The following is a 25,647-nucleotide window of genomic DNA, read 5'->3' on the forward strand; positions in this document are numbered from 1 at the left end:
CCAACACCCCTTTTAGTTCGGGCGCCACTGTAGAGACATTAGGATATTTGGAAGCAAGAGAGAGATTGAAAAATTAGCGACCGCCTTAGCCGGGAATCGAACCGCGGACCTCTGGAGTGCCGGCCCAGCGTGCAGAACCACTACACCACGAAGGCACGCTAGGAAAGCGGGAGAAATACCTTATAAACGTAGAGGGATAATGGTTTCGATGCGGAAGGATACTGCAAATTTGTTGCTGAAATTAAATCATTTTTGCATTTTTGGAACGCTTCGCGAGATTCTGTGGTCCAGGTTATAACAAGTTTATCGTTTTTCTTGCTTCCAACCAAAAATGAATTTAGAGGTGCTTGTATGGTTCCTGCATGAGGTAAGAAACGTCGATAAAAGTTGAGCATAGCAAGAAATCTCCTTAAGTCTTTCACTGTAGATGGTTCGGGCATATCGCGGATAGCGGGGACTTTATCTGGAAGGGGTCGAACGCCGTCAGTGGAAATTTCATGACCAAGAAAGGATACTCTTGGTTGGCCAAAAACGCATTTGGAAGGATTAAGACGGACACCGTACCTTTGAAAACATTCAAAAACTGTTCTCAAATGTGATAGGTCTTCTTGCTCTGAAGAGGATGCGATTAAGACGTCATCAAAATAAGGTACCCAAAATTCGAGGCCGTTTCACACCTGATTCACAAACGTTGGAACGTTTGAACAGCATTGCATAAACCGAAAGTCATGATCGGAAACTCAAATAGTCCGAAAGGCGTAATAACCGCACTTTTTGGAATATCAACTGGGTTAACGGGCACTTAATGATACGCCCGCTCAAGATCAAGGGTTGTAAATATAGCGTTTCCGTAAATATAGCGTCTAAAACTTGCATACATACAGTCTTGAATGTGCGGGACTGGGTAACGATCAGGAATTGTAGCTGCATTTAACCAGCAATAATCGCCACTTACCATTTCGTTTCCGAACTAGATGGAGCGGACTGGCCCATGAACTTTTTGAAGGACCCCAAATTCCCTGTTTCATCATGTATTGAAATTCCTCTTTGGCGGCTTTATGCTTGTCCGGAAGTAAGTGTCTTGGTTTAGCGGCAATTGGAGGTCCGGTAGTTTCAATATAATGTAGTACATTGTGCTTGGGTTCGGAAATACCCATAACTGGGCGCGTGTTTGTAGGGAATTCTCTGAGAAGTTGATGCCATGGGGTGTTACCCGAAATCAGTTTAATGCTCAGATCTTGACTATTGCAAATTACTCCCGGATGTGTTAAGCTGGTTGTGTAATTTATCAAACGGCGATTCTTAAGATCGACGAGCAAAGAAAATTTTTGAAAAACGTCAGCGCCAATAATAGGACTTGAAACAGTAGCAATAATGAATGGCCATTGGAAGTTGCGGCGCAATCCTAAATCAAGAGATATCAGGCGTTCACCAAAAGTTTGAATAGGAGTTCCATTTGCTACATAAAGTTGTAACTTGGTAAGGCGCTTTTGTTCTCGAAAATGTGGTGGAACGACAGAAACATCAGCACTGGTGTCTACAAGAAACCTTAAACCCGAATTCATTTCAATGACGCAAAGGCGTGCAAAATTCCGGCCGCTGTCGTTCACAACTTCGAGCAACGGCCTTTCTCATTTCCCTGGTCGTTTTAACGACACGTTGAGCGGCATCTGTTTGCCTTGTTTCCAAAGTTTTGGTGGTAAAAACAAATACCCGTAGGAGGACTTTCATAACGTTTCCTCAGTGGGCTACGATGTGTATTTCAACCAGGTGATGTGGAGCGGTTGCGCTGAAAGGATTCAGCTTGGATGGTTACTAACTGAGCAACCTGTTTGGACAAATCCCCAATTTGACCCTGTAACGCCACAATACCTGGATCAGGAGCCTGCACTGTGTGTATTTGCGCTGGAATGGCCAGCTCGTGAATTTTATTAGCGATTTCGGGAAGATTTTTAAGTGGTTTTACTGGTCGCTAAAACGGTTTGCATGTGAGATGGGAGTCTATTCATCCATAATGTTTTAAGAATATTATCCGTTGGGTTACCGGGGGCTAAGTCTGACATTTTAGACGGCAATTGAGAAGGCTTCATATCACCCAACCGTAAATCGTGCAACAACTGCTTGATTTTAACTGTCTCGGATTCTTCATGAACAGAAATTAATTTTTTTTTAAGATTTGTATTTGTCCGTCGCCGGTGGATTCAAAATTATTCCACGAGCTGATTGCAGTACCTCTGATTCTAAGGTCCCAATCATATTATGTTTCGGCTACGCGGGACTTGACGTCGAAAGGGACAATTCTCAAAACCCGCACGATTCTCAAAACCGCACAGGAAACACACGTAGCTAGATTACCATTCTCACTTACTACAAAGACCTTGAACGCCAAACAGTAATCGATTATCGCTCAAATTGGGATCACGTGATCCTTCAGAAGCAGAACTTTCGTCTGATTGGTTGTCTGTACCCGGGACTGAGGTCCAGCCGAGACATGTTCGGTGAGGTTTGAAAAAAATCCTGCGTAGCCGCAACATTTTTCCGTAGCTAGGCGGAACTTCGCTTCCAGCGGGGCTCTTTTTTCTAGGAATCCTCCCATTTAAACCAGTGCTACCAGAATCTCGTTTCTCAGAAAAGTCCCCTCTAGCAGGGACTGTAGCCATACGTGATAACCTCTTAACGCGGCGATCGCTGTATAAAATTGGGTTTCGTCGGCAGTAACGTGACTCAACGCGCATCCAATTGAATGAACCATAACGATGGGTCTCGGTGACAAAAGGGCAGTGGCTTAACTACCACTTCTGTCAATTGTGAAGCAGCATCGTTGTCAACCACTTTAGATCAATCAAATATGCACAAAAATAATATGTATAGAAAAATAATCAATATGTATATAGTGACACAGTTTCTTGGTACTTGAAATCAAAGAAATTGGAGGCTCAAATGCAGCAGACGATACATATATATCCGCTGAAATTATGACAGAAATATGTCGACTTACCGGAATGCGGCACCACGCTTGAAATGTCTCACTTGCATCTCATCACAATGGATAACTTACTGCTACTCAGAATTTTGACATATAAACTCATATTCGTGCAACATTGAAGGTTGCTATTCTTAATAAATACGGGTCACCAATTATGAAAGTAAAATTTTTTTAGACAGATCGTTAAATAATTATAACAATTGAATAGAATAAATATTATTTTGTTTTTGGTTGCTATGGGTTACCAGACCGGCAGAGTTGAGTTGTAGTAGGCGTAGCCACATATCTATTTATCTATAATGTATATTAAACTTTTAATTTTTTAAAAACTGTACTTTTTAAAAACACATATATAAATATGTAAAATAAATAAAACCTTTTTAACTAATTCTAGACCAACGTATGTCTGATTTTTCCGCCGACACAGACGCATTTCCGAATCCAAGCCTAGTGTAGTTAGGTAGTGACTATTCTTAATATATTTTTGGTATGTTATAGCAGATTCAGCATTTTATTATTATTTGCATTATTTTCTTATTACAAATATATTCTATATATTATATTACTGAAAGTTTTTTTTTGTGGGGGGGCGCCACAAAGGTATTTTGCCCCGGGCGCCAGTTATGCTTGCTACGCCATTGCAGTTGTTGCCTCTTTGGCGAGTTGGTCAGCAAGCTCATTGCCATAGTGGCCAACATGAGCCTTTATCTACTCTAATTTTGTGCGGTACTGGGGGTTGCTTCTAAGATCTCTCTGGATTTCCTGTATAATCTCCGAGGGATGATCTTCATTCCAAATGGCATATAACGATGATAAGCTGTCCGTTTTAATGGTGACATGGCTATGCTGGTGCGAGTGCAGGTAGATAATCGCTTGTGCAATTGCCACTGCTTCGCTTTGGAAGACACTGTTATGTTGTCTTAACTGTCCCTTCCATTTCTCGACTGCGTTGTCTTGTTTCGTGGCGACATAGGCGCATCCCACTCTTTCGTCCAATCTAGACCCGTCTGTATAGATGGTCATTTCCCTTGAGTGATGAGTTGCAGTAGGATTAATTGAGATAAATATCCCTTTGCCTTCCTCTGCCGGGTGGACGTCAAGAGGGCAGAAGTTTGTTTCGTGGCGTGCTGCCTCCTCCTCAACCCGGATATGCAGGGAAAGGAGACCAGCAAGTACGTTAATGGCATCGGTGGAGGTGGTGCGGTAGGCCCGTGTGATTCCCAATGCGAATGGTCGTTGTATGCTGTTAAGATGTCTGACCTTCCTTCCTTACATTGGGTAGGCCCATACTGCGGCAGCATACGTCACTATCTTCTCGATGACTGTCGTGCACAATACCTTTTGAATATGGGAGTTAAGCCCCCATTTGTGACCATAAAAGAGTTTCATTTGTTTGGTTATGGCTGCCGTCCGGAGTTTGAGATCCTGCACGTGAGGGATCCAGGTCATCTTATGATCAAAAGTGACCCCTAAATATCTTAGCTGGTCCACTATCTGCAGGCGTTGGTTGTTAATCTTTATGGTGGGGCGTCTTACTAAGGATCCTCGTTTTTTTTTTGGATTAAAAGGACTTTTGACTTATGTTCTGCAATTGTGAGCTTAAGTTTGGTACGCTGGTCATGAAAAATCGCGCAAACTTCATTGCAATTTTTCTGTAATTTTTCTCGCGTGGTACCCTTTACAATGAGCGCCGCGTCATCCGCGTATGCAATGATTTTAGTGTGCGTCGGCCACGTCGCTGTCAGTACTTCATTGAACGTTAAGTTCCATAAATGCGGCCCGGCGCACGATCCTTGCGGACATCCTCTAGTTTGCACCTTTTGGATAATGGCTGCATTATGCACCGCTAATAGCTTCCGATCCTGCAGGTAGTTGCCTATTATACTATATATGTTACTTGGGCAATTGGCCCTTCGTAATGCCTGCTTGATAGCCGGCCACCACAGCGTATCTAAAGCATTCTTTAGGTCTATGCTGACCATACCCGTGTGGTGGCCGCTGTGTCTATTTTCCAGAATTGCCTCCTTTATATCATGGAGGGCATGCACCGTCGATGAATCAGTCCTGAAGCCATATTGGCTGCTGCTGAGATAACCGTTGAGATGCAAGTGGTGGCGCAGTCTGTTGATGATTAGCTTCTCCAACACCTTCCCCATCGCCGACAAAAGGCAGATGGGTCTGAATGATGAGGGTTCTGAAGGATCTCTGTTTTTCTTGAGGAATAATACCACTTGCCCTATTTTATATAGTGTTGGAAAAGTCCTACTGACAGAAGCTTATTGAAATAGCTTACGAAGAATGTAGGGTATGCCTTTATGGTAGCTTTTACGATTGTGTAGTCTATGCCGTCTGTTCCGGGGGCTTTCTTTCGCGGCAGACTTGCCAGCACTCTCTGCAGTTCTTGAAGCGTGAATTCCTCATCTGCTTCTGTATCTATACTATTTGTATCTGCTCGAAGGGCAGCTTGTTCGGCGGTGTCTTGTTCTGCATCGTCCTGACTGAACACAGTATTTAAAACTACATTCAAAGTGTCAGTCGTGTAGCTTTGGCTGCTATCCAGTGAGGACGGGATTTGAAGCTGCGAAGGCTTGAACACCTTCCCCGTTGTTATCTTGTGATGCAGCCCGTATACTTCTTTTGTATTGGAACAGAACTCTCTCCAAGATGTCACTTTGGCCTGGATGATCATCCTTTTGTATTTTGCTCACTCTCTTTGAAAAATGGTGAGTGTGTCCGAGGTGATCTCTAGCCGCCTCTCGTACTTCAATCTCCTTCGCAAGGCTCTGCATTTACGCTGTTGCTTCTGTAATGCGCCCGTCCACCAGTGCATTTCCTTTATCTTCTGAGGTTTTTTCTTGGGGATATTTTGGTCACAAACTAATTGTAGGGTGTTCTGTAGCCTGATGGAGAAATTCTCCAAATCTGCCATTGTGTCTGCATGCTGTAGCGCCGGTTCAAGAGCTTCCAGGTGCCTTTTAACCTTCCTAGTGAATGTAAGGAGCTTTCTACCTGGGAGATTGTACCTTTTAATTTTGGTGATTTAATTTGGTGATAGGTGATAGATAGGTGCAGAGAGTAAGTTATAAATTTGTGATCACTTAGACTTTCTTGATCATCTACTTTCCAATCTGTCAGTAAGAAAGCTGCTTGCAAAGACGTAATAGTGAGATCGGGCGAGCCCCGAGCGAAGACTCTGTCGAAGGAGGGTGGCGCTTCTGCGGTATTGTGGATAACAAGATTTTTTGAGCTGAGGAAGTCCTCCAGCTCTCTGTCCTTTGTGTCCGTGGCACGATAGCCCCAGGTAGTATTATGGGCGTTATAATCTCCCCCGAAAAGTACGTATGGAATCTTTATCTTGTGTAAAACTTGCTCATGAACCTTGCAGTGGGCCCAATTTCCACTGTCGGTGGCGAGTAGCTCGAAGCGATGGCCAAAGTGAGTGAATGAACTTCCAGGAGTACTGCAATGTTGTCTTGTTCCGCTGCGATGATAACCGGCGACCAGTCCGGCCTGCAGCATACTAAAATTGCTTTTGGTGCATTATCTTTATCTATTTTCTGAAATACCGTCCATTTTACCGGGAAACCTACTGCCATCCTCTCTCTGACATAAGGCTCTTGACCAAGAATTATATATATGTTCTTTTCGATTGTATATTGTATTGTTTGAGCGACTGCCGCTCTGGCGCGCTGCATATTGATTTGCAGTATTTTCACCGGTGTTTCCTCTGCTATAGTCTCTCGGTTGACAAGTACATCAGATTTTGATTGGCTTCCGCTGTTTTGTGATATGATGCTATTATCAGTACTGGGTAATACTTCTGATATAGGCCGCTGCACGTTGGTACTCTGGACACTCCGCTGCGTATGCCGGGTGCCTGCAGTCATACCTAGCTCCGTGTCTCTTATTTGCATTCCGACAGTTAATGCATTCTGGAAGTTCGGCTTTACATTTGCTGGTGTGATGGGGTCCGGCGCAGTAAGCACAAAATTCCTTTTTGCAGGTACATTGGTCTTGTGTGTGGCCGAGCTTCTGGCACTTGTAGCATCGGCGTATTCCCAAGTACTCTGTAATTTTATGTGCGTGCCATCCGATGTAGATTCTTCTAGCTCGAAGGACTGCCTGGATACAGGAGGGGTCGCATTCCAGGACCCATTTAACACGCATTGGATTTCTCTCCTTGAGCTTGAAAAGGGCCTTGACATTTTTGGTTGAAATGCTTGTTGTCGTTGCCAATTCGTCGATGAGATCCTCCGGTTTAACGGAGTCTGAGACGTTGTGAATTGTGCAACGCGGTTTCCTTCGTTGTCCAACATCGATGCCTGCGTAGGCTGGCATCGATGTTGGCTTTCTGCAATGCCTCTTCTAAGTTGTCGACGTCCTTCGCTGTCTTTCAATAGACCTCTATCTCCCCTTTTGCTGTGGTGGAAATACTTTCCACTGCTACTTGCAACTTGCTGAGTGGCGCCTTCTCTTGTAGCTCTTTTCTCAGTTGTGTTTTGTTCTTTTGCCCAGAAGGTTTTAGGATTAGGCTGGGTTTCTGCGTAAGCTTGACGATCTCTGCAAACGACCTTGGTGTTGTGTCCTGTGCACCAGCAAATGCCTCTGGAACTGGAGGAATGGCTCTTTGCTGAGGTTCACTTTGTGCTGCCGTGGGCGGCGTGTGCAGCTGGCTGCAGCAAACAAAAGTGGACGTATTCACACCTGTCTCTGCAGTAACTGGCTTGGGCTTAATTTTCCGTACAGGAGTATCTGATGGAATTTCTCTTAAAAGAAATTTTACAGGTTTAACATTATTTGCATGAATAATATAATGTTTAATACTCAGTGGCGTAGCTAGGATGGGGCAAGGGGGGGACATCTGTCCCCGTGCGCAGCATCCGAAGGGCGCCAAATTGATGCTACGAAATTTTTTAATGAAATGTTTCCCGTTCTTGGCACACAGAAAGGGGCGCAAATTCTTCAGTTGTCCCCGGGCGCTGCAAACTCTAACTACGCCCCTGTTAATACTGTTATTTATTAAATAGCGAGAAATGACTGTATGAGCCGCCACATCAGTAAGTTATATTTTCAAGAATTATCACTGGATTCTGTCTGTAAATACAGTATCATTTTCCTTCGTCATGTTTTTTTTTACAAATTCGCCTGAGGTGGAATAACCATAACTGATTTTAATTTGTGTGGCTTGAGAACTTTCATTGAGGGAATACTAATATCCATTGTATTATCATTGTTTTGAGTATCAACACCACAAGCAGAATAATTATTTATATTATAATCTAGCGCTGTATATTTATTATCAACACTTATGTTAGCGTTATTTTTCAGCAATTTGCATAGGCGTACTATCTGCTGGGAGAGACAAAACCATCTTCTCTGACCCATGTTTTTTAGCCACGAGGGAATCACACTGAGAACCATTTGAGAATATGAAACATTATTAGCAACTTAAGAACTGTTAAGACACTTATCTTTTGGCATCTTTAATAATACACTTATCTTTTGGCATCTTTAATAATACACTTATCTTTTGGCACACTTATCTTTAATCATGCTTCTATTATTTTCAATATCTTTATCATTGGTCAAATCGCTATCATTTTGAGCAAAATCAGTTTTCGGAACATTAACACACGAATCAGAACTGATTTATTATGTGTCTGAAGAATCTCGCATTTATCTTGAATGATGTTTATTATGTTCTGAATAGCCTGGGCTTGTACATCTACTAGTTCACGATGCATCGATGGATCTTCATTTGGGATTTTCTTTAAAATGTTTCACATGCAAATTTAGCTTGTCGTGATGCTTTTGCAAGTTCTTGAGAAAATTCAAAGCATTAATAAGTTAATATGATTATAACATAGCTTGCTTAACAGCTGGTTAAGTATATCATCTATTTCTCTATCATTTAAATAGCTATCAGCGTCAACGTCCGAATTTTCATTTTCACTATCAACATCTAACATATCTTTGAAAGCCATGGCCAAAAAATCGCAAGGCTTAAAGAGAAGAAAAACCGCGTTAATAGCGCAGTGATTATTCGGAAAGCACATGCTAATTAAAGAAACATGGGATCTACGAGCTCACAAATATATATCCTTCACGTTCGATGCCTGCAGGTCGAATCCTATTTCCCTGCTGAAATCCAGGCGGACAAGGAGACAAAACCGAAAGGAGACAATGAGGTTATAAATTAACCCTTAGGCTATAAGCGGAAGAACGGTTTCGCTACATCTGGCATAAAGAGCCAGTGCGTTCTTTGTTATGTATTACAACCCCTAGGAATTCTACAATTCTAATTGTTTCATTCTATTTAATTCCTTTCTAAACCCAAACTGTTCCTCTGGAAATAGATATGGATTAGGCTTGAGATGCTTCAGGATCAGCTTTTCAAGAAACTTTCCACTTCCTGACAGAAGGCTAATCGGGCGAAATCCATACCACCTACCAGTTTCTGGAATCGAATATGCCCCATTTAAAGCTGCTCTTTTGGAGAGAATTCCTCAATCGGTAGAAAACTTCTGGCATACAGCATGAACTAATTTAATTTGATTTTGAATATATTCGACGACATTATGTGTATTCTATTCCCGATTAACGAGGGAAGGATTAGTTGTGCCCTGTCTAAAAAGCAAGGTTAGGTTTGTTTATCGCGGAACGATGGAAAAATTGCTATCACAATTCATCAGCGTGGAACAAAACGTACAGAACATATAAAAAAGCAAAAGAAAGGTGAAGAGGCTAACAATGGTGATAGCAGACGATGTCATAGCATTTATAGCACTTTTTTATTTCTTAATGATGCTTATTTTCCTCTTATTAACAGGGTATTCGTTTTGTTTTGAGTAGTAACTTAAACTAATCAGATGAATTTGTTCTCCAAACTAAACTGCTTGAAAAATATAGCTAAATTGTTAATACTATTTTTCTCTTAATTGTAATATGGGTTAATAGGAATTTGAATTAACTTTCGACATAATCTCAGGTATTACACCGATTAATCGGAAGTTATTCTTATGAAAAAACAACCAAGAAAAAATACGCCTTGAAGTTGATTTATCTGCGTTATCACTTAAAATCATAGCCTATAGATAGATGGAATTAAAAATTGGTACAATTCCGTAAACGATTCTTACAGCTTATAAAACCTCTATATTCTAATATTAAGTTTGCTTGTTTGTCCCCCCCCCTCCACTCCATCCCCGTAAGATGCATTATTCCTAAAGGATTTCTTTTCGTATTGGACGGATATGACATCATCTAGTGAATAATTTTAATGCTTAATACATAATTTTAAGTATTCCTTAAGTTCAGTTCTATTCTGGGACAAGTACAGTAAATAAAATAAAGGCAGTCCTCATCACCCTAAAAATAAAGATATCCTAGGTAATTAAGACACAATAACACGCCGAATAAATACTGATTCAGAAGTCAAACAACAAAAATCAGCGTTAATTCACAAAATTTTCACAGGACTAGTTTCGATGGTTTTACCGAACCATCATCTTCAGCTGCAAAACCGCAAATGAACAAGATAGGAAATAATGTTTAGATAAGATAAGAAAGCCTGGACAAGAATAAGCAAGTGGCGCCATCTGTTGGCAAAACCAGAACTAAAACATAATTTCTCTAAAAGCCGAAGGCAAATTTGGATTGGAATTAGGATCGTTAACTAGAACAGAAAGATTTTGTGAATTAACGCTGATTTTTGTTGTTTGACTTCTGAATCAGTATTTATTCGGCGTGTTATTGTGTCTTAATTATAGAAGCCCCAAACAGGCTTACATTTTGCTTTCTTTTTTGCACGTGGTGTGGCCGCCATTTTGTGATTGTAGGAGTTTCGGTGAGTACATTTTTGCAATTTTCAAGTTATGTTTATGTTTTGTACATTTGGATATTGTGCTTTGCTTGTCTGATTTCATGCATTTTGCTTACAAACATTTTGTTTTCTATTCATTTCAGTGAGGGATTTTTCTGCTATTTTGTGTGTACTTTATTATTGCTCAGTTAATTTAGTTTGATTTTCTGCATTGTTTATCATGCCTTCATCCGTTAATCGTTTCACTAAATTACACCTGAAACGGCAAAAATTCCTGAATCATCTTGACTTTTTACTTAAATGTAAATGTAAAAAATTGATCCCCAATTTTATTCAAATCAAATCTAATCAAAAACCTTCGAGTCGCGTTTCAAGAATTCTTTTAAATTGCAAACTTGCCTTACTTCGGTCCGTGATAAGGGATACACGTCAACAATTGTCCAAAATTGAACATGAACTCTATAAGCTTCATCTGGAACTCGCTAAAACATATCCAAAATTCACTGCCCTTGAACAAAAGTCTTGGTCTAGAACGGAGAATGCAGTTAACCGTCATAAAAACACCCTTGCAGTTAAATTCGAAATACTTCTTTTACAGTCTTCCAGTTCAAGTAGTTCAAAAAATCTTCCCATTGTAAACATCAAGCCAATAGTTAATATTTCTAATGTTAGTCTTTCAGAAGAACAAGAGAGAATTCTAAAATATAATTTTAACTTCTCACAAACCTGTAAACCCTCGATTCCAAAGATTTTGGCTCCTATCGAAAAAGCTTTCAAGTTCATTAAAGTTTCAGATTCACAGAAAGAAATGATTAGGCATCTTATCGCTCATAATGTGAAATTCAATAATAAACCTTTGAAACCAAATCTAACTGCGAGAGAAAGAGCTACAATGCGCGAGATTCATTCTAACCCGGATATTGTCATTTCAAAGGCCGACAAAGGTGGCCAGATAGTCGTCATGGATAAGAACACTTACATCGATGGTGTCACTAAACTCTTAAACGAAGGACCATATAATCCGATCCCTAAAGATCCTTCACCTTCGGACTTATCCAAAATAAAAACTGCGATCAAATCTTCGCAAATCATTTCAAGCAACTTAAAACATTCGCTTATCCCATCTGTTGCGAATTGTGCCAGATTATATGCTCTTCCCAAAATTCATAAAAGTGGTATTCCTTTCCGCCCTATTGTATCAAATTTAGGTACTGCCTCGTATCCATTAGCTAAATATTTAGTTTCTAGATTTTCCACTCTATTAGACAATAACATTTACACCATAAAAAATTCAATAGAGTTTGTAAAAAAGGTTAAAAACATTTCTCCTCGTAATTTACTCATGGTTTCTTTTGATGTAAAATCATTATTCACCAATGTCCCAGTGGAGGGTGCATTAAGATGTCTAGAAACCAGACTTCGCGAATTTCATTTCTCTTGCATCGAAATTGATGAGCTAATTTCTCTCACTCAACTCTGTTTGAAACAAACACATTTTGTTTTCCAAAATAAATATTACAAGCAAACTGAGGGATTAGCCATGGGAAGCCCCCTCAGTCCCATCCTGGCTGATATCTACATGCATTATTATGAATCAAAATTGTTTGAAACTTTAAACTTCCCGGCATGGTTCCGCTACGTAGACGATACTTTTACCCTGTTTGAAGGTAATAAAGATGATTTAAATAGAGTTCTTTCAACAATGAATTCTATTGATCCTGCTATTCAGTTCGCTTTTGAACTTGAGACTTGCAATTCTCTTCCGTTTCTCGACATTCTGGTCACACGTAACACATCCAACTTCAGTACTACAGTTTACCGTAAACCTTCATCGGTTTGCCTTCCACCACACTTTAAATCATGTCATCCGACTAAACAAAAGTTAGCTTCCTTTTATTCCTATGTTTTCCGTGCTCTTCAAGTTTGCTCCTCCAAACTAGCCCTTGATGAAGAACTAAATTATTTAAAAGCAATAGCTATTGACAGGGGCTTTTCACCCAACATTATTAATCAAGCAGTTAAAAAATTCTCATCTCAACACACTAAAAGCCACACTCTTATTTTAGGAGATTATAAAAATTCTGTTGTCATTCCCTTCTTTCCATCAATTAGCTATAAAGTTGCACATATTTTGCAGAAATTTAACTTTCGGGTTGTTTACTCTCCCATCAATAAAATTCCAACTTCTATACTCAAGGACCCCATTCCGGATATGAATTCCTGGGGTATTTATAGGACTCCTTGCCAGTGCGGTTTAATTTACATTGGCCAAACTAAGAGAGCCTTAAAATTTCGCGTCAAAGAACATGAGGCATATGTTAGAAAAAAGGAAACACAGAAGTCTTCTGTTGCTCAACATTGTTGGTCCGAAAATCACACTTTCAATTTTTCTGCTGCCAAAATTATTCAAAAAACATCTTCCATTGGAGAACTGGATTTTCTAGAGGCATTTCACATTCATAAAAATCTTTCTGTTCTAGTTAACGATCCTAATTCCAATCCAAATTTGCCTTCGGCTTTTAGAGAAATTATGTTTTAGTTCTGGTTTCGCCAACAGATGGCGCCACTTGCTTATTCTTGTCCAGGCTTTCTTATCTTATCTAAACATTATTTCCTATCTTGTTCATTTGCGGTTTTGCAGCTGAAGATGATGGTTCGGTAAAACCATCGAAACTAGTCCTGTGAAAATTTTGTGAATTAACGCTGATTTTTGTTGTTTGACTTCTGAATCATATACTATATATTTTGAACGTTCCAAATTTAAAGTCACCAATTTAATTTTTCACTTGATATTGCATTATATAATATAAAACTTCCTTTTTTTAATGAAATTCCATATTTTAAATGAATTTAAAAAAGCATTCTCATTTTATTTAACTTTCTGTTTACCTGTGGTTGACAAAATATACTTCATAACTCTTTGTTATGTGCCTTTTTTAAGAAAAGACACTAAAGACAATATTTAAATTTTCCTAAGTACCAACCTAATTCAAGTTAAAAATTTTCATTCATTGCATTGTGTATTTGACCGAACAACTCCTAATTCAAATTTTAGGGTGTACTGGTGAGAAGTCAAGTGTAAGATAAAATAAAACATGCAAATTATTTAATTCAAAGAAAATACGTCAATTTATTTGACAAAAGGCAGTGTTAAAATTCAAGTAGTAAATGTGATAAAAATCAAATCAATCAGTATTTTTCAGGAAAAATCTGAGAAAATTAACATAAGCTATACTCTAATATTGCATTATTTGCATCCTTTTCTATTACATTTAGCATTTTCCGATACATTCAAATTCCAATTTATCAATTTTATAAATTTTGTTTCAAAGGATATTTTCTAACATCAGGTTTACCGCTAGAGTTACTAGCCTATAGCCCATAAATCAATCATTCAAAAGAATGGCAACTTTAACCGATCTAAAAGAGGAATTTAAATTTTTGCATATATTTCACACCGGGGTATTATTACAGAACAAATACTGCGCATACAAATCATTTATCATTAAGAAGGAAAACGACTTTAACAATTCTCTAGGAGCAAACAAAATTAAAATTTACAGTAACAAAATCTTGTCAACGGAGTTAAGAAATGGTTTTCTCAAGCTATCTGAGACACGAAAAACAATTAACCATACCAAAATTAATTAACCTTAACAAAATTAATTACCTCAACAAATTTCAATTAACTTTAACAATCTATTTAAGAATTTTCTTTTATTTCTAACAGGTCTTACGTTACTACTCAGCTTGTACTTATAGAAATTTTAAGCATGGATAACTATTATTCCTTCACACAATTACCTATCTAATCAAATTAAGTTGAAATGAATTTAAAAGAAAATGAACTTAGCTGCCACGATCCGTCCAGCATCAGAAGCTCCCTCGCCAGTCATTGCGCACGAACACAGAAATTCTAGTTAAGGTGAAAATAATCAATCCGAAAGTCTGTGAAAAGTCCATTTCTATTTGCCTTTTAAGCAGGAACAGTAGAAGCTGGAGCATCACTAGGTGCCAACAGCAGCAGATCTTTTCATCGTTTAATTCAGGAACACGCGATACAACAGGAGCAGCATTACGGAGAACAGGAACTTCTGTAATGGAGCTGAAACTGTCATCTGGTTAAACTGACTTTAGAAGGCGACTCGGAGGCATCTGGAACAACATCGCGACGAACAGGAAAAAGCAAAAATGGAATAGACATAGTCGTCAGTTTATTCTGTCTTATGAAGACAACCGGAGACTTATAGGACCGTAAACCGGGGCAAATTTACCCCTTTCAATAGAGGATGCTTGCTTCTGGATCAATAACTCCTTGTGAGGTACTGACTTTTGCATTTTTAAGTAATTGCTGAAGTAATTCTTAAGAAGAAGGATACTCTTTAACTGGGAGTGATTGATAAAAATTTTACAAGTTCCATCACTTAAGTTTTGAAAAACGCCAAATGGCTATCCGGCCTACGCCACGATGAATAATCATAAGCGGACATCTTGGCCTCGAGCAACAGACGCCCACTCCTCGTCGAAAAGCCCGCTGAGAAAAGTGAAGAGCGCGCGTTCAAGAGAATGTGTCAAGAGGATGAATTCTTCAATCAATCAATCAATACATGTATTGCCGGGCTATCGCTAATATGTGCGATGTTACCGGCTCAATGACAAGTCTGCCCAAGAGGCGCATGACGTAACAGTCGGACAGAGTAAGAGGAGGTCTGAAATGAAGAGAAGGGGGTTACCATACGCCACAAGGTTTTAGAAAACCAAACAAGAACGAAGACCAGGAGAGACTTGACAAGAGTGTCGGTATCTGACTGATGTTAAGATAACATACGTAAGAAAATGCATAAAATACAAAGTTTTATATACTAAAATAAGTCAGTACGGTAAAATGAGAATAAAAGAATAGATGTGAAATACAAAATATATACATAACTATATCCACATGTATACATTAGGGGCAATTAAGTCAGGAAATTCGAGTTACGGGTGAGGTGGGCCACGTAAGGTCTGATATTAGCATCCTCAAGTAGTATAACATATTCGAAGGCGTTGAATTCTCGTAAGTGTGAGCAATTGTAGCCTCATTAAAGAAACTTCTATTCATACGATTGATAAATTCTTCTACGCATTCAATTTTAAGGTCGTTGTGTAGAGTATCATTTGACACGTAGAAGTGTGCTTGGGTGATGAGCCTTAAGTATTTATTTTCAACAACTTGCAATTTATTTAAATCCTTCTTGTTGACTGCCGCCCATGCCGGCGAAGCATACGTAAAGATGGGTCTAATAATAGCAGTGTATACATGTTTCTTCCTCAGGAGATCCAGTTTGGAGTATTTCCCTATCAACGGAAATAGATTTTTCATCGTGGAGATAATTCTGGCTCGAACCTTATTAATGTGGTCGCTCCATGTGAATTTACTGTTAAGAGTGACACCCAAGTAGTTTGCTTTTTGCACTATGAAGAACATCAACATCGTAAAGTTTAAGTCTGGCAGTGGCAGGGGTTCTTTTGGCCTTTTTCTGAATGATTAGAATCTGAGACTTCTGTGCGTTAATAGAGATTCTCCACACTGTGCACCAATGTTCTATCTGTGAAGTAATGCGCTGCAATTTATTTACGGCATTTTCTATGTTAAGTGACTTTACGGCTAGGGCTGTATCATCAGCATAGCAACCTACGAAGCCATTTAAATCATTGAAAATACGCGGAAAATCCGCCACGTAGAAAATATACAAGTTAGGGCCCAAAATGGACCCCTGAGCTACTCCTGCGTTTAGCCTTTTCTGAACAGAATTATCTTTACCTATATTTACAAAGAACTTCCGATTTTTGATAAAAAAAATAAATGAGTAGCATAAGATTCCTGTTAAAATCTAAGCAGATTAATTTGAATATCAGCCCCTCATGCCAGACGCGGTCGAAGGCTTTTGCGACGTCTACATGAGTAAGGCTACCTTCGGATGATTGTGAAACGCTGATCCAATAAATTCATTAAGGCGGACAAGCTGCTTTGTCGTGGAGAGTGATTTTCTAAACCCGAACTGTTGGGCTGGTAATTTGGCCCGATAAGAATCCATTTTTCTTAAAATAATTCTTTCGTAAATTGTGCCTAAACCATGCAAAAGACTAAATAGGGCGAAAACCCTCAGGTTTAGTTATATCTTTACCTGGCTTAGGTAGGAGAACGACTTTAGCGACTTTCCAACTCTTAGGAAAATAGTTATTCACAACGCAGGCATTTACGATACTTGTGTATTTTGCGACGGTATTTAAGGGCAGGTTTTTGATGGCAATTTTTGTTATTTCGTCGTAACCTGGCGCTTTCCTGTTCTTTAATTTTCTAATAACATCTTTAACTTCATTTGGAGTAGTCAGATCAGGTTTGCTTCTCGGACTCGGACTATTGACCCAGTCATGTATAAAATACCTTATGTCATAGGAAAACGCAAGGTCGCAAGGATCCATGTTTGATATGAACTGCTTTTCCAGATGGTCTGCCATAATTTTAACTTTATCTTTATTAGTCACAGCAACTGCATTATCACCATAAAGTGGCTTATTTACAGTGGGCCTATTCTTAAGATTCCTAGCAAACGAGCGAAAGGCATTATTTGGCTCGCTGAAGCTGGCGATTTTATTATTCCATCCCTCGTTTCTATAGTTATAAATATTCTTCTTGATTGTCCTATTAAGTTTATTTAATTCTCTTTTGATATTAATGTCCCATGAGTGACGAATTCTTGCCAAACAACCCCTCTTAAATATGATGGGACAGCTGCATTGGCTAAACCCCGCTCGAAAAGTTGAAAAGCCAATTGTAGAAAACTCCCGCCTTAAGCTATGCAAAATTTCTATTTCTTTCGAATGTTGAATCAAACTAGAACTTAATTCTCGCCAAATGCGCGCCAAGCCAAGGCCAAGCCTAAACTTCTGCGAAGGTCAAATATGACAACCCCAAAATCCCCCGGCCGGAAATCGCTCCTCGCGTTGGGCAAGAACCCGAAATTTTCGTTACAAAGTGAGCTTTTTTTCGAAAATTCTTTCCCCCCTTTCAGACAATGACTTAGCAAGTTTTTCGTTAATTAAATGGCTATAACTTAAAATCTGCTCAAGCTAGAATTATGGAAATGATCTCAAATTAAAGAGCTAATTTTTCTGCTTCTAATATTAAGAGTTAAACTTAAATTAAGTCACAAAAATCCTAGTTTATTGCGTGGAAATTTACCCAATTCCATTGTGTGTTTCAACGCGTTTGCAAGTAACGAGTGAAAAGAAGCTACCAATCTTTCGTACAAAAATTCCCAATTAAAATTAAACCAAACAGCACGAATAATTACTAAAACGAAATACACGTTGTGTAACATAAATTAAGAATAGTTAATAAATTAAATTTTGATAAGTTAAAATTAAAATAACTAAATGAATTTTGCTACACAACATCTTCAATTATACATCTAGGCAAATATATCTTCTGAATACAACGAAATTGATGTATGGAATCATTGCACAGAATGTCTTTTATAACCTAATTAACTTAGAATATTTACTTAGTTTAGGTAATTCTAATTAACTTAGAAATTAAGTTAAATCTCGTGCTCAATTAATAATGAGAACAGCTAGCAGTTAACTCAAAAATTAAAAACTCCGCATTATCCCCATGTTAAATCAAGAAATATTTATAGTTCCACTCCATAAGTATGTTATCACCAAATGAGAATATTCCGGAAGTTACTATAACTTCACACTTCATTATAGTAACCTTTAAGTGGGCATGATTTAACGTTAACGAATAGCTAACTCTTTTTTTTTTATCCTATTATACTAGTGATATGATATAATTATAGGCTATCTGGCATTCGATTTTTGTCTATTTTCACGAATATTTTCGAGTTACTCTTGCTTTTAGTGTTCCTGTATTTGGGAACTCTTTTATGATATTTGTTTCTTTTTTATGAGGAATTTTGTGCAGTAGCTTTGGTGGTATTGAAGTTGCATTTCACAAATTGCATATAACTTTCCTAGTTACTTTATATTATCAGTGCTCAAATGGCTGCCGTCCTAAAGAAAGAAAAGGCAATTATTATTAGCCTTACTTCGAATAGTTTTTCTTCGTTTATGGATTCAGGCTCAATATCTTCTGGTAGCTGATCCAAGGGTACTCTTCTAATTTTACCTTTATAAATATAATTGTTACGTCCAACTAAATTGACGGGTCTATCAGTTGATGGTGGTAGAAAGAGCTTAATAAATCTCAGACCCCTGTGCTGGTGTTGGTAACGTTCAAGTCGGATTTCCTCTTGTTGAAGATACAACTTCCTCGCCTCCGGCGTCATTGCTGTAGAATTACACTGAATGGACAAAGAAAAATGCCAGTTTCACATGTTTTAGGGGTGTTAGATATAATAGTTAAGTGAACATACTATTATTTTGCTTATAAAAACATTAGGCAAATTAAGATGTGTGTGTAAAGAAACTCAATATTCTTTTATTTTTGTTTAATTTCGTAACAGTGCTTCGGTCTTATTTAAGGCAGAATGAAGTAATGCAACTATGCCTGGCATTAAATAGGAATCTGTTGCAAGTGTTTAGTGCTACAAGTTCTGCTTCCATTATCTATAACTTGAAGAAAAGAGTGACTTTGGCTGCTCAAACTTAAACATGAAGGTCGTGAAGAGAGTTGTAACCAGTAGTCAGAAGACATAGAAACGTATACCGTTGGAAGACAAAAGTAGCTGGAAGACGTTGAAGAAAACTTCAGTAATGAAATTTTCGACGTAAGAATATTAATAAGTAAAAAGGGAAAGGACGTATGTTAAAAATTTTTTTATGTACGCAAATAGCGCTTTTACTTTATAAATGCGCTATTTAGTGCTAAATAAATAAAATCGTTAATTTTAAACCTTTAAATGCAGAAAAAGGCTTTCTAAGGAATTATCGCATTGTGCCATGTGTCCGGTCTTGGTGTAGGAGGTAAGTCCAGTTAACAATGGAAGATTTCGAGTCCCGATGGGAGACGACAGTTATTTTTTATATTTCTGACTCCTAAAACCCTGATAGTCAATGGTAGCCGGATCGAAAAATGTGTTAGACTATAACCCGTCGCCACTTGGATTTTGCACATTGGCCTCTTCCTTTGCGCTCTTTGATTCGGTGAGAGTATAAGGAATTGTCGCTTTCTCTCCTGCGTTATCTTGTGGCATAAATAGTTAACATGCCTAGTCTTTAACCGAAAAAACCATGTTTCGAGTTCCAATGAGAACACGGTTGATTTTCCCGTTTCTTTCTCAGAAAATCCTAATAGTCTGTAAAATTTTAAGACTAATTAAAAAAATTAAATTGACATTTTTAAAGGATTAATTATGTATAATAAAAAGTGCAAACATATAATAATGCAATCAATGGAGCAATATTTTATAGAGAGCTGTTTGCAGTTACTGTGTTAGAAGAACAATCACACAGCTTTCTTCTCAGTTTTCACCTCTTCCAAGCAACGGCAAATATATCTGGACGGCGTGAGAAAGCAAATTTAAGATGGTGTGCCATTTTAAATCAACCTGACTTACTTCTTAGAGCATTTTAATTATGCACTTCAATCCGAAACATTTTATAGAGAAAAGACTGAACCTGAAACTTATAAGAACGCTGGATATATCCTATGAAAAAAAAAAAAATAATAAATAAATAAATAAAAATAAAAATAAAAAACTATGAAAAACTGCAATTTCATACGTATAATAGTAATAAATAACTAAATAAAAATTATTTGTCCAAGATTCGAAACAACTGCAAATATCCGATCTAACTGAGATCATAACCCATTTGGATATTCCAAAGGTTAAGGTAATTGTTTGTCTTACTTCTCTAAGGCAAATACGAATTTATTGCAACTCACTGAGGAGATTCATATTTTCATATATTGTATTTTAGTTTAATAGTCTTGCTTCCATAAACAATATGCCTTATAGTTCCGCGCATACAACTATGGTTTTCAATAAAACTAGCAAAATTAAATAATCAAATAATTTTTAATTGCTTAAATTCGCAAACTATTACTATTTTATCCAAAATAAAAAGAAGAAATACATTTTTATTTCTTTTGACTCCAAAATTAAGCATATAATAATATTTTTATATCATTATACTAGACTTAAGCAAAATATTTTTTTAATTGCATAAAATAAAACTTTATTCCCATTTAAGCAAAATTTCATTATTTATAGTACGTAATAAATCGACAAGTAGAAGACCCACACCCTATGTATTCTATCGCCAAGAACTGATCGAAACTCAGTCCAAAAAACCAGCCTCACAAAATTGACCACACTGGACAAACAATCTAACTCACAATTCAGCTGTCAGAAAAAAATACGAGTCAACGACCAGCTGCAGCTATAATGTAGCTAATATTTAACGAAACAGCTGCGCGCTATATATATATATATATATCAGAATTATCTGCAAATATTGTGTTAGTGAAAATCATGTACAAATTATTATGAGTATATACATCAAAACTCTATGCAAAAGTATATATTGCTAGAAGCAATAAAATTGTACAAATCATAAGAAATGCAAGAAACAACTATGGCTTTGTGTGTTCTTGTAACCTTTCTTTTACTAAAACTGTAAGATGTTGTTTCTCTTCGCTAATCTAAAGTTACGATGATTTTGCTAGGAAACATGGCGAGAGAGAGGAATAACATGAGTAGAAAAGAAAGGTAAAATAAACCCTTTTTTATTCGTCAAGCTCTTAACACAAATGTACGTATTTCGGGCTTACAAGTGCTTATAGTAGTGGCTGGAATAACAATTTAGTTTAAGGCTAACTAAGCTGACTCAACAATCTACCCGGCGATATAGTACTTATTAAATGCCCAAAAAGGCGCATCAGCAACTCAGCGTAACAACAGCAAAAACAAAATAGTATCGTGCGCTGGCTAGCAAAATCACGCTCTGAATAAAATTCTAGCTTCGTCTGTTTTTATACTCATTTCACTTGACTTTAAATTTGCATCCTGGCGAGGAAATGTTAGGGGAAAATGAGAGGTTCAGGAAAAGTACCAAACGTTTTGTTAAAATAATTTATTATTCAAACTAAGGGAAACTCTACAAGACTTAATTAATAATGTCGACATGACTTCAGATCCGTTTCGTTTATAAGTCAGATGTCTTCTCAATGCAATGTCATCTCAATCATCTCAATGAGAGTTAGTACATAATGCGAATAAAGTTTTACGTTGATGCTTATGGGTATATTTGCAAAACACTGGTAGCGTAAGAAAAGTGTTTTCTTATGCACAGTGTTACCATTGCTCGTTTTGAAATCGTTGAGTTTGTTAATCAACAGTTCATTAAAGTTTTAAAAAATCTGAAATACACAATAAAACAAATTCTAAATTTAAAATGCGTGCTTCCAAGTGTCCATATTCGGGTGGAGGACTACGTTATTCAAAATCTGATGTCTCTAGGTACCGTTGTTTTTCACAATACGAAAAACATGAGCAAATTCTTTATTATTTAACTTCTTTAAATATGATGCAAGGCAATAACATTTGGTGGCAACAATCTGAAAAGTGATTTAGACTTTTACAGTGATTCAACGCAAAATCAAGTTTTGAGATTAACAGACCTGGGATAACGATCTTTTGGGCTAAAAACGGCTAAACATACTTGAAATTAAACGGGAGGATTTTAATCTCTGCCAAAATGCAAGGATAATTTCAAGTTTTTTTTTTTTTTTTTTTCCCTTGTAGGCAAGTATCTCCACATAAATTCGGAAGAATAAGAATCGAGATGCCTGAATGACGTGAATTACGCCATACCAACAATGGCGTAATACAGCGCGTTCTTCTGCAAAATTTTCCTTTATGACATCCAATAACGTTTCAGCTGATCGATTTGGAACAGCGACAAAAAACATTCATTTGATTCTCTATACGAGGGATTCTTAAAACTTTTGGACCCATTCATCTCTTTCACTATTACCATACTGTTATCTCCTCTACCTTTCCACAGTTCAAAAATACGTACACATTTATTTAAATTTAAATTCGTTTTTAATGTGTTTTACAAATTAAACTAGAAAAAGTATAGAAAGTTTTGATAATAATCAAAACTTGAACAAAAGTAGTTTTTTGTGCTCATAAAATAAAGCAAAATATTTAACATGCAAATAAAAGGCTCATCTCCTTCCCAACCTTGAAACTGTGAATTTTTCTCTGGTTGAGAAACTCTGCTCTATACAAACCTCCAAAAACCCATTGTAATGGAAGAACATATTCAAACTTGTTCTTTCTTTTAGTTGAAAAGCTTTCATTTACTCCAATAATCTGTCACATCCTCCGAGTTTCAACGTAGGCAGAGTAACTAAATCAGTGGCACACACCACAAGCATACAACTGTTCCAGTTTACAGTGAGGTGTATTGTGGTTCATCTTCAGCTGGAATTGACAAAATTCTATAAATGGCATCTTCTGATACCTCACGGCATGAAACCGTACTGAAGTGAATGAACCTCACGACTGTAAGGAATAAGATTTTCGATCCTTTGAACCAATTTTGTGATCTTAAACCTTTCTTCTTTCGCCTGTTGAGTTATCAGTAAACACAACTTCCTCTCGCGATTCTTCGAGCACAATTTTCTATCATGAATGATGCATTTTCTTTAAAAAAATTCTATTTTAGACTTTTCGTTCTTGGGCAATTCCGAAAATGTTAGTTCTATAGCGTTATCAAAAAAATTAAAAACTAAACCAATATTTCAATGGCGACTTAAAAATCTAGAATTATCTAAATTTACGAGTAGTCTAAATTCAAGTATGTTTAGAAAACTTTAAATTTGCACGCAATTTGCGATTAAATTTGTCTCTTTTGCACATTTGTATTGTTTTGTGTATTTTTGGTACGGTGTCATATAATCCCGATGATGAAATTTTACCCAAATTTCGTTACAAATGGCCGGAAGCTTATTCCATTTTTTGAAAAAAGATACTTCAAGTACTGAGAAGGTTTTGTATCGAATTTTACTTTTCATTACGGAGAATCAATTCTCTTCAGTCTTCTAAAAATAATTGCGTTAACTTTCAGCATAGTGATTCAATGGCATGGTAAAAAAGTACGACTTTGCAAGACTGTATAATCCCGTGCATTTATGACGAACAATTCAAAGAAGCAACTCTGGAGTATCGGTGGAGCCAGAAACGTTCAGGATAATATTTTCTCGAATTTCAGATTTTTTGGAAAAAATGTTCATTAATAATACCTTAATGCGTGATTTAATGACAGCATAATTCAAATTCAAAACCCCTGCATTTAAATGATTTCTTATTAGAAGTGTCACAATAAGTTAACTCTTTGCTATAACTAGAAATTATTTAACGCTCTTTTTTTTTTTTTTTTTTCCAGGCCTGAGCTACCTGAGACATTCATTTAGAATGTCTAATAATAATAAGATTCTAAATGATGCAGTCATTTAGAATCTCTGAAATAATAACTTCTAGAAGCTTGTTTTCTATGACGTATGCATTTGTGCTCTCGTATTACACAGCACAAAACGGTACACGAACATATGTTTCGTGCGTATAAGAGAATCGAAAATATTAAGTTAGTAAACATGGTCAACTTGAAAATAAAACTTTCCGAGTTATTTTTCCGTTAAGCACCTGCCATGCATTTTGGGATGTAAGGGCATAACAAAAAAGTACATTTTGTGTTTATGTTAAATCTGTAAAAACTATTAAAACTGTAAACTATTCTTTTAATATAAAAAAAACTTTAAAAATGAGTGGTAGGTGCATAACGGGAGGAAAAAACCCTTTTGCGAACTATCGATAAAATTGCTCTTTTGAACGTTTTAGGTATTATCGAATGGGGCTAATATGCGCAATTTTCTGTACCTCCCTTGTTCTATTTTTACTCTACGCAAGAAAACACAATAAGCAACTCGATTCGACTATAGTCTTATTTGGGATTTCAATTATAAAGATCTTTACAATGATTAGAAGCTACATTTATATCATGCCTTGTGGTATTTTCAGAATGGTTTATTTAGCATATGGAGCAGTACTTAAAGTTATTTCACTTAAGTGAACGGATGCCTTCATGAAGTACCTTTTTAAAGGAAAAACTGGTTCACGTTATATATGGGGAAAACCACAAAAATTTTTATGCCGCATTCTGTTTACTGGAATTTGAATCGGATTCGAGCTATTAGTGTTCAGAGATTACAGTCTTTCCACATACTTTTATTCTTGCAGTTTCTGATTTTCCGGGTGTGTTTTTGTTGAAGGAGTTTTCAAGCAAAACTAGCGAGATATGATTCAATAGAAAGAACGTCCTGATTTTTCAAAGTAAATTGTCCGAAGTATAATGGCGAATTGATTTACTAATGATATTTTTTGTGACTACAGATCTTCTGCCTCTCCTGCTTATTGCAAAAAAAAAAAAAAAAAAAAAAAAGATAATATATTTCAACAAATTACCTAAAATCAGTTTGAAAAACATAACTTCAGAAGCAAGAAATGCACAATATAAATCACACAGTTCTTTAAAACTTAATAATTCTGGTGAAATAGGAAAATTTGGATACCATAAACAAACACATGTTTTAAATCGCAAATAACAATTACTAAAATATAACTAATTACCTCAAGTTAAATTTTCTACTCAACTTTTCTACTGCTTATTTCTTAATATATCTCACTGAAAATTTAGCGGTCAGGAAAGAAATTTTGTAAATTGCGTAAGATAACCTTGAATTCCTTATATAGTATTGAAATTTAAAATAACTAAAAATGTTAGATATCATGTGATTTTTTTTTTTCTGTGAATGTTAGATATC

General features: G+C 37.0%; 1 protein-coding gene across 1 annotated transcript in view; it reads right to left on the bottom strand.

The window, feature by feature from the left end:
* LOC146999136 (uncharacterized) overlaps positions 1-25,569 on the bottom strand; it is a 48,585-nt gene extending 23,016 nt beyond the window's left edge. The window contains exons 1-2 of the mRNA XM_085810845.1: positions 25,454-25,569; positions 18,902-19,156 (exon numbers count right to left, since the gene is read on the bottom strand). Of these exons, the coding sequence (XP_085666971.1) occupies positions 18,902-19,141 (240 nt within the window). The 5' untranslated portion in view covers positions 19,142-19,156; positions 25,454-25,569. The remainder of the gene's footprint in view (positions 1-18,901; positions 19,157-25,453) is intronic.
* Positions 25,570-25,647: the final 78 nt, after the last annotated feature.

The sequence above is a fragment of the Stegodyphus dumicola genome, chromosome 1 (assembly GCF_044657685.1).
Source record: "Stegodyphus dumicola isolate Sdum_Otavi_A_Nest chromosome 1, ASM4465768v1".
In the NCBI taxonomy this organism is placed as follows: Eukaryota; Metazoa; Arthropoda; class Arachnida; order Araneae; family Eresidae; genus Stegodyphus; species Stegodyphus dumicola.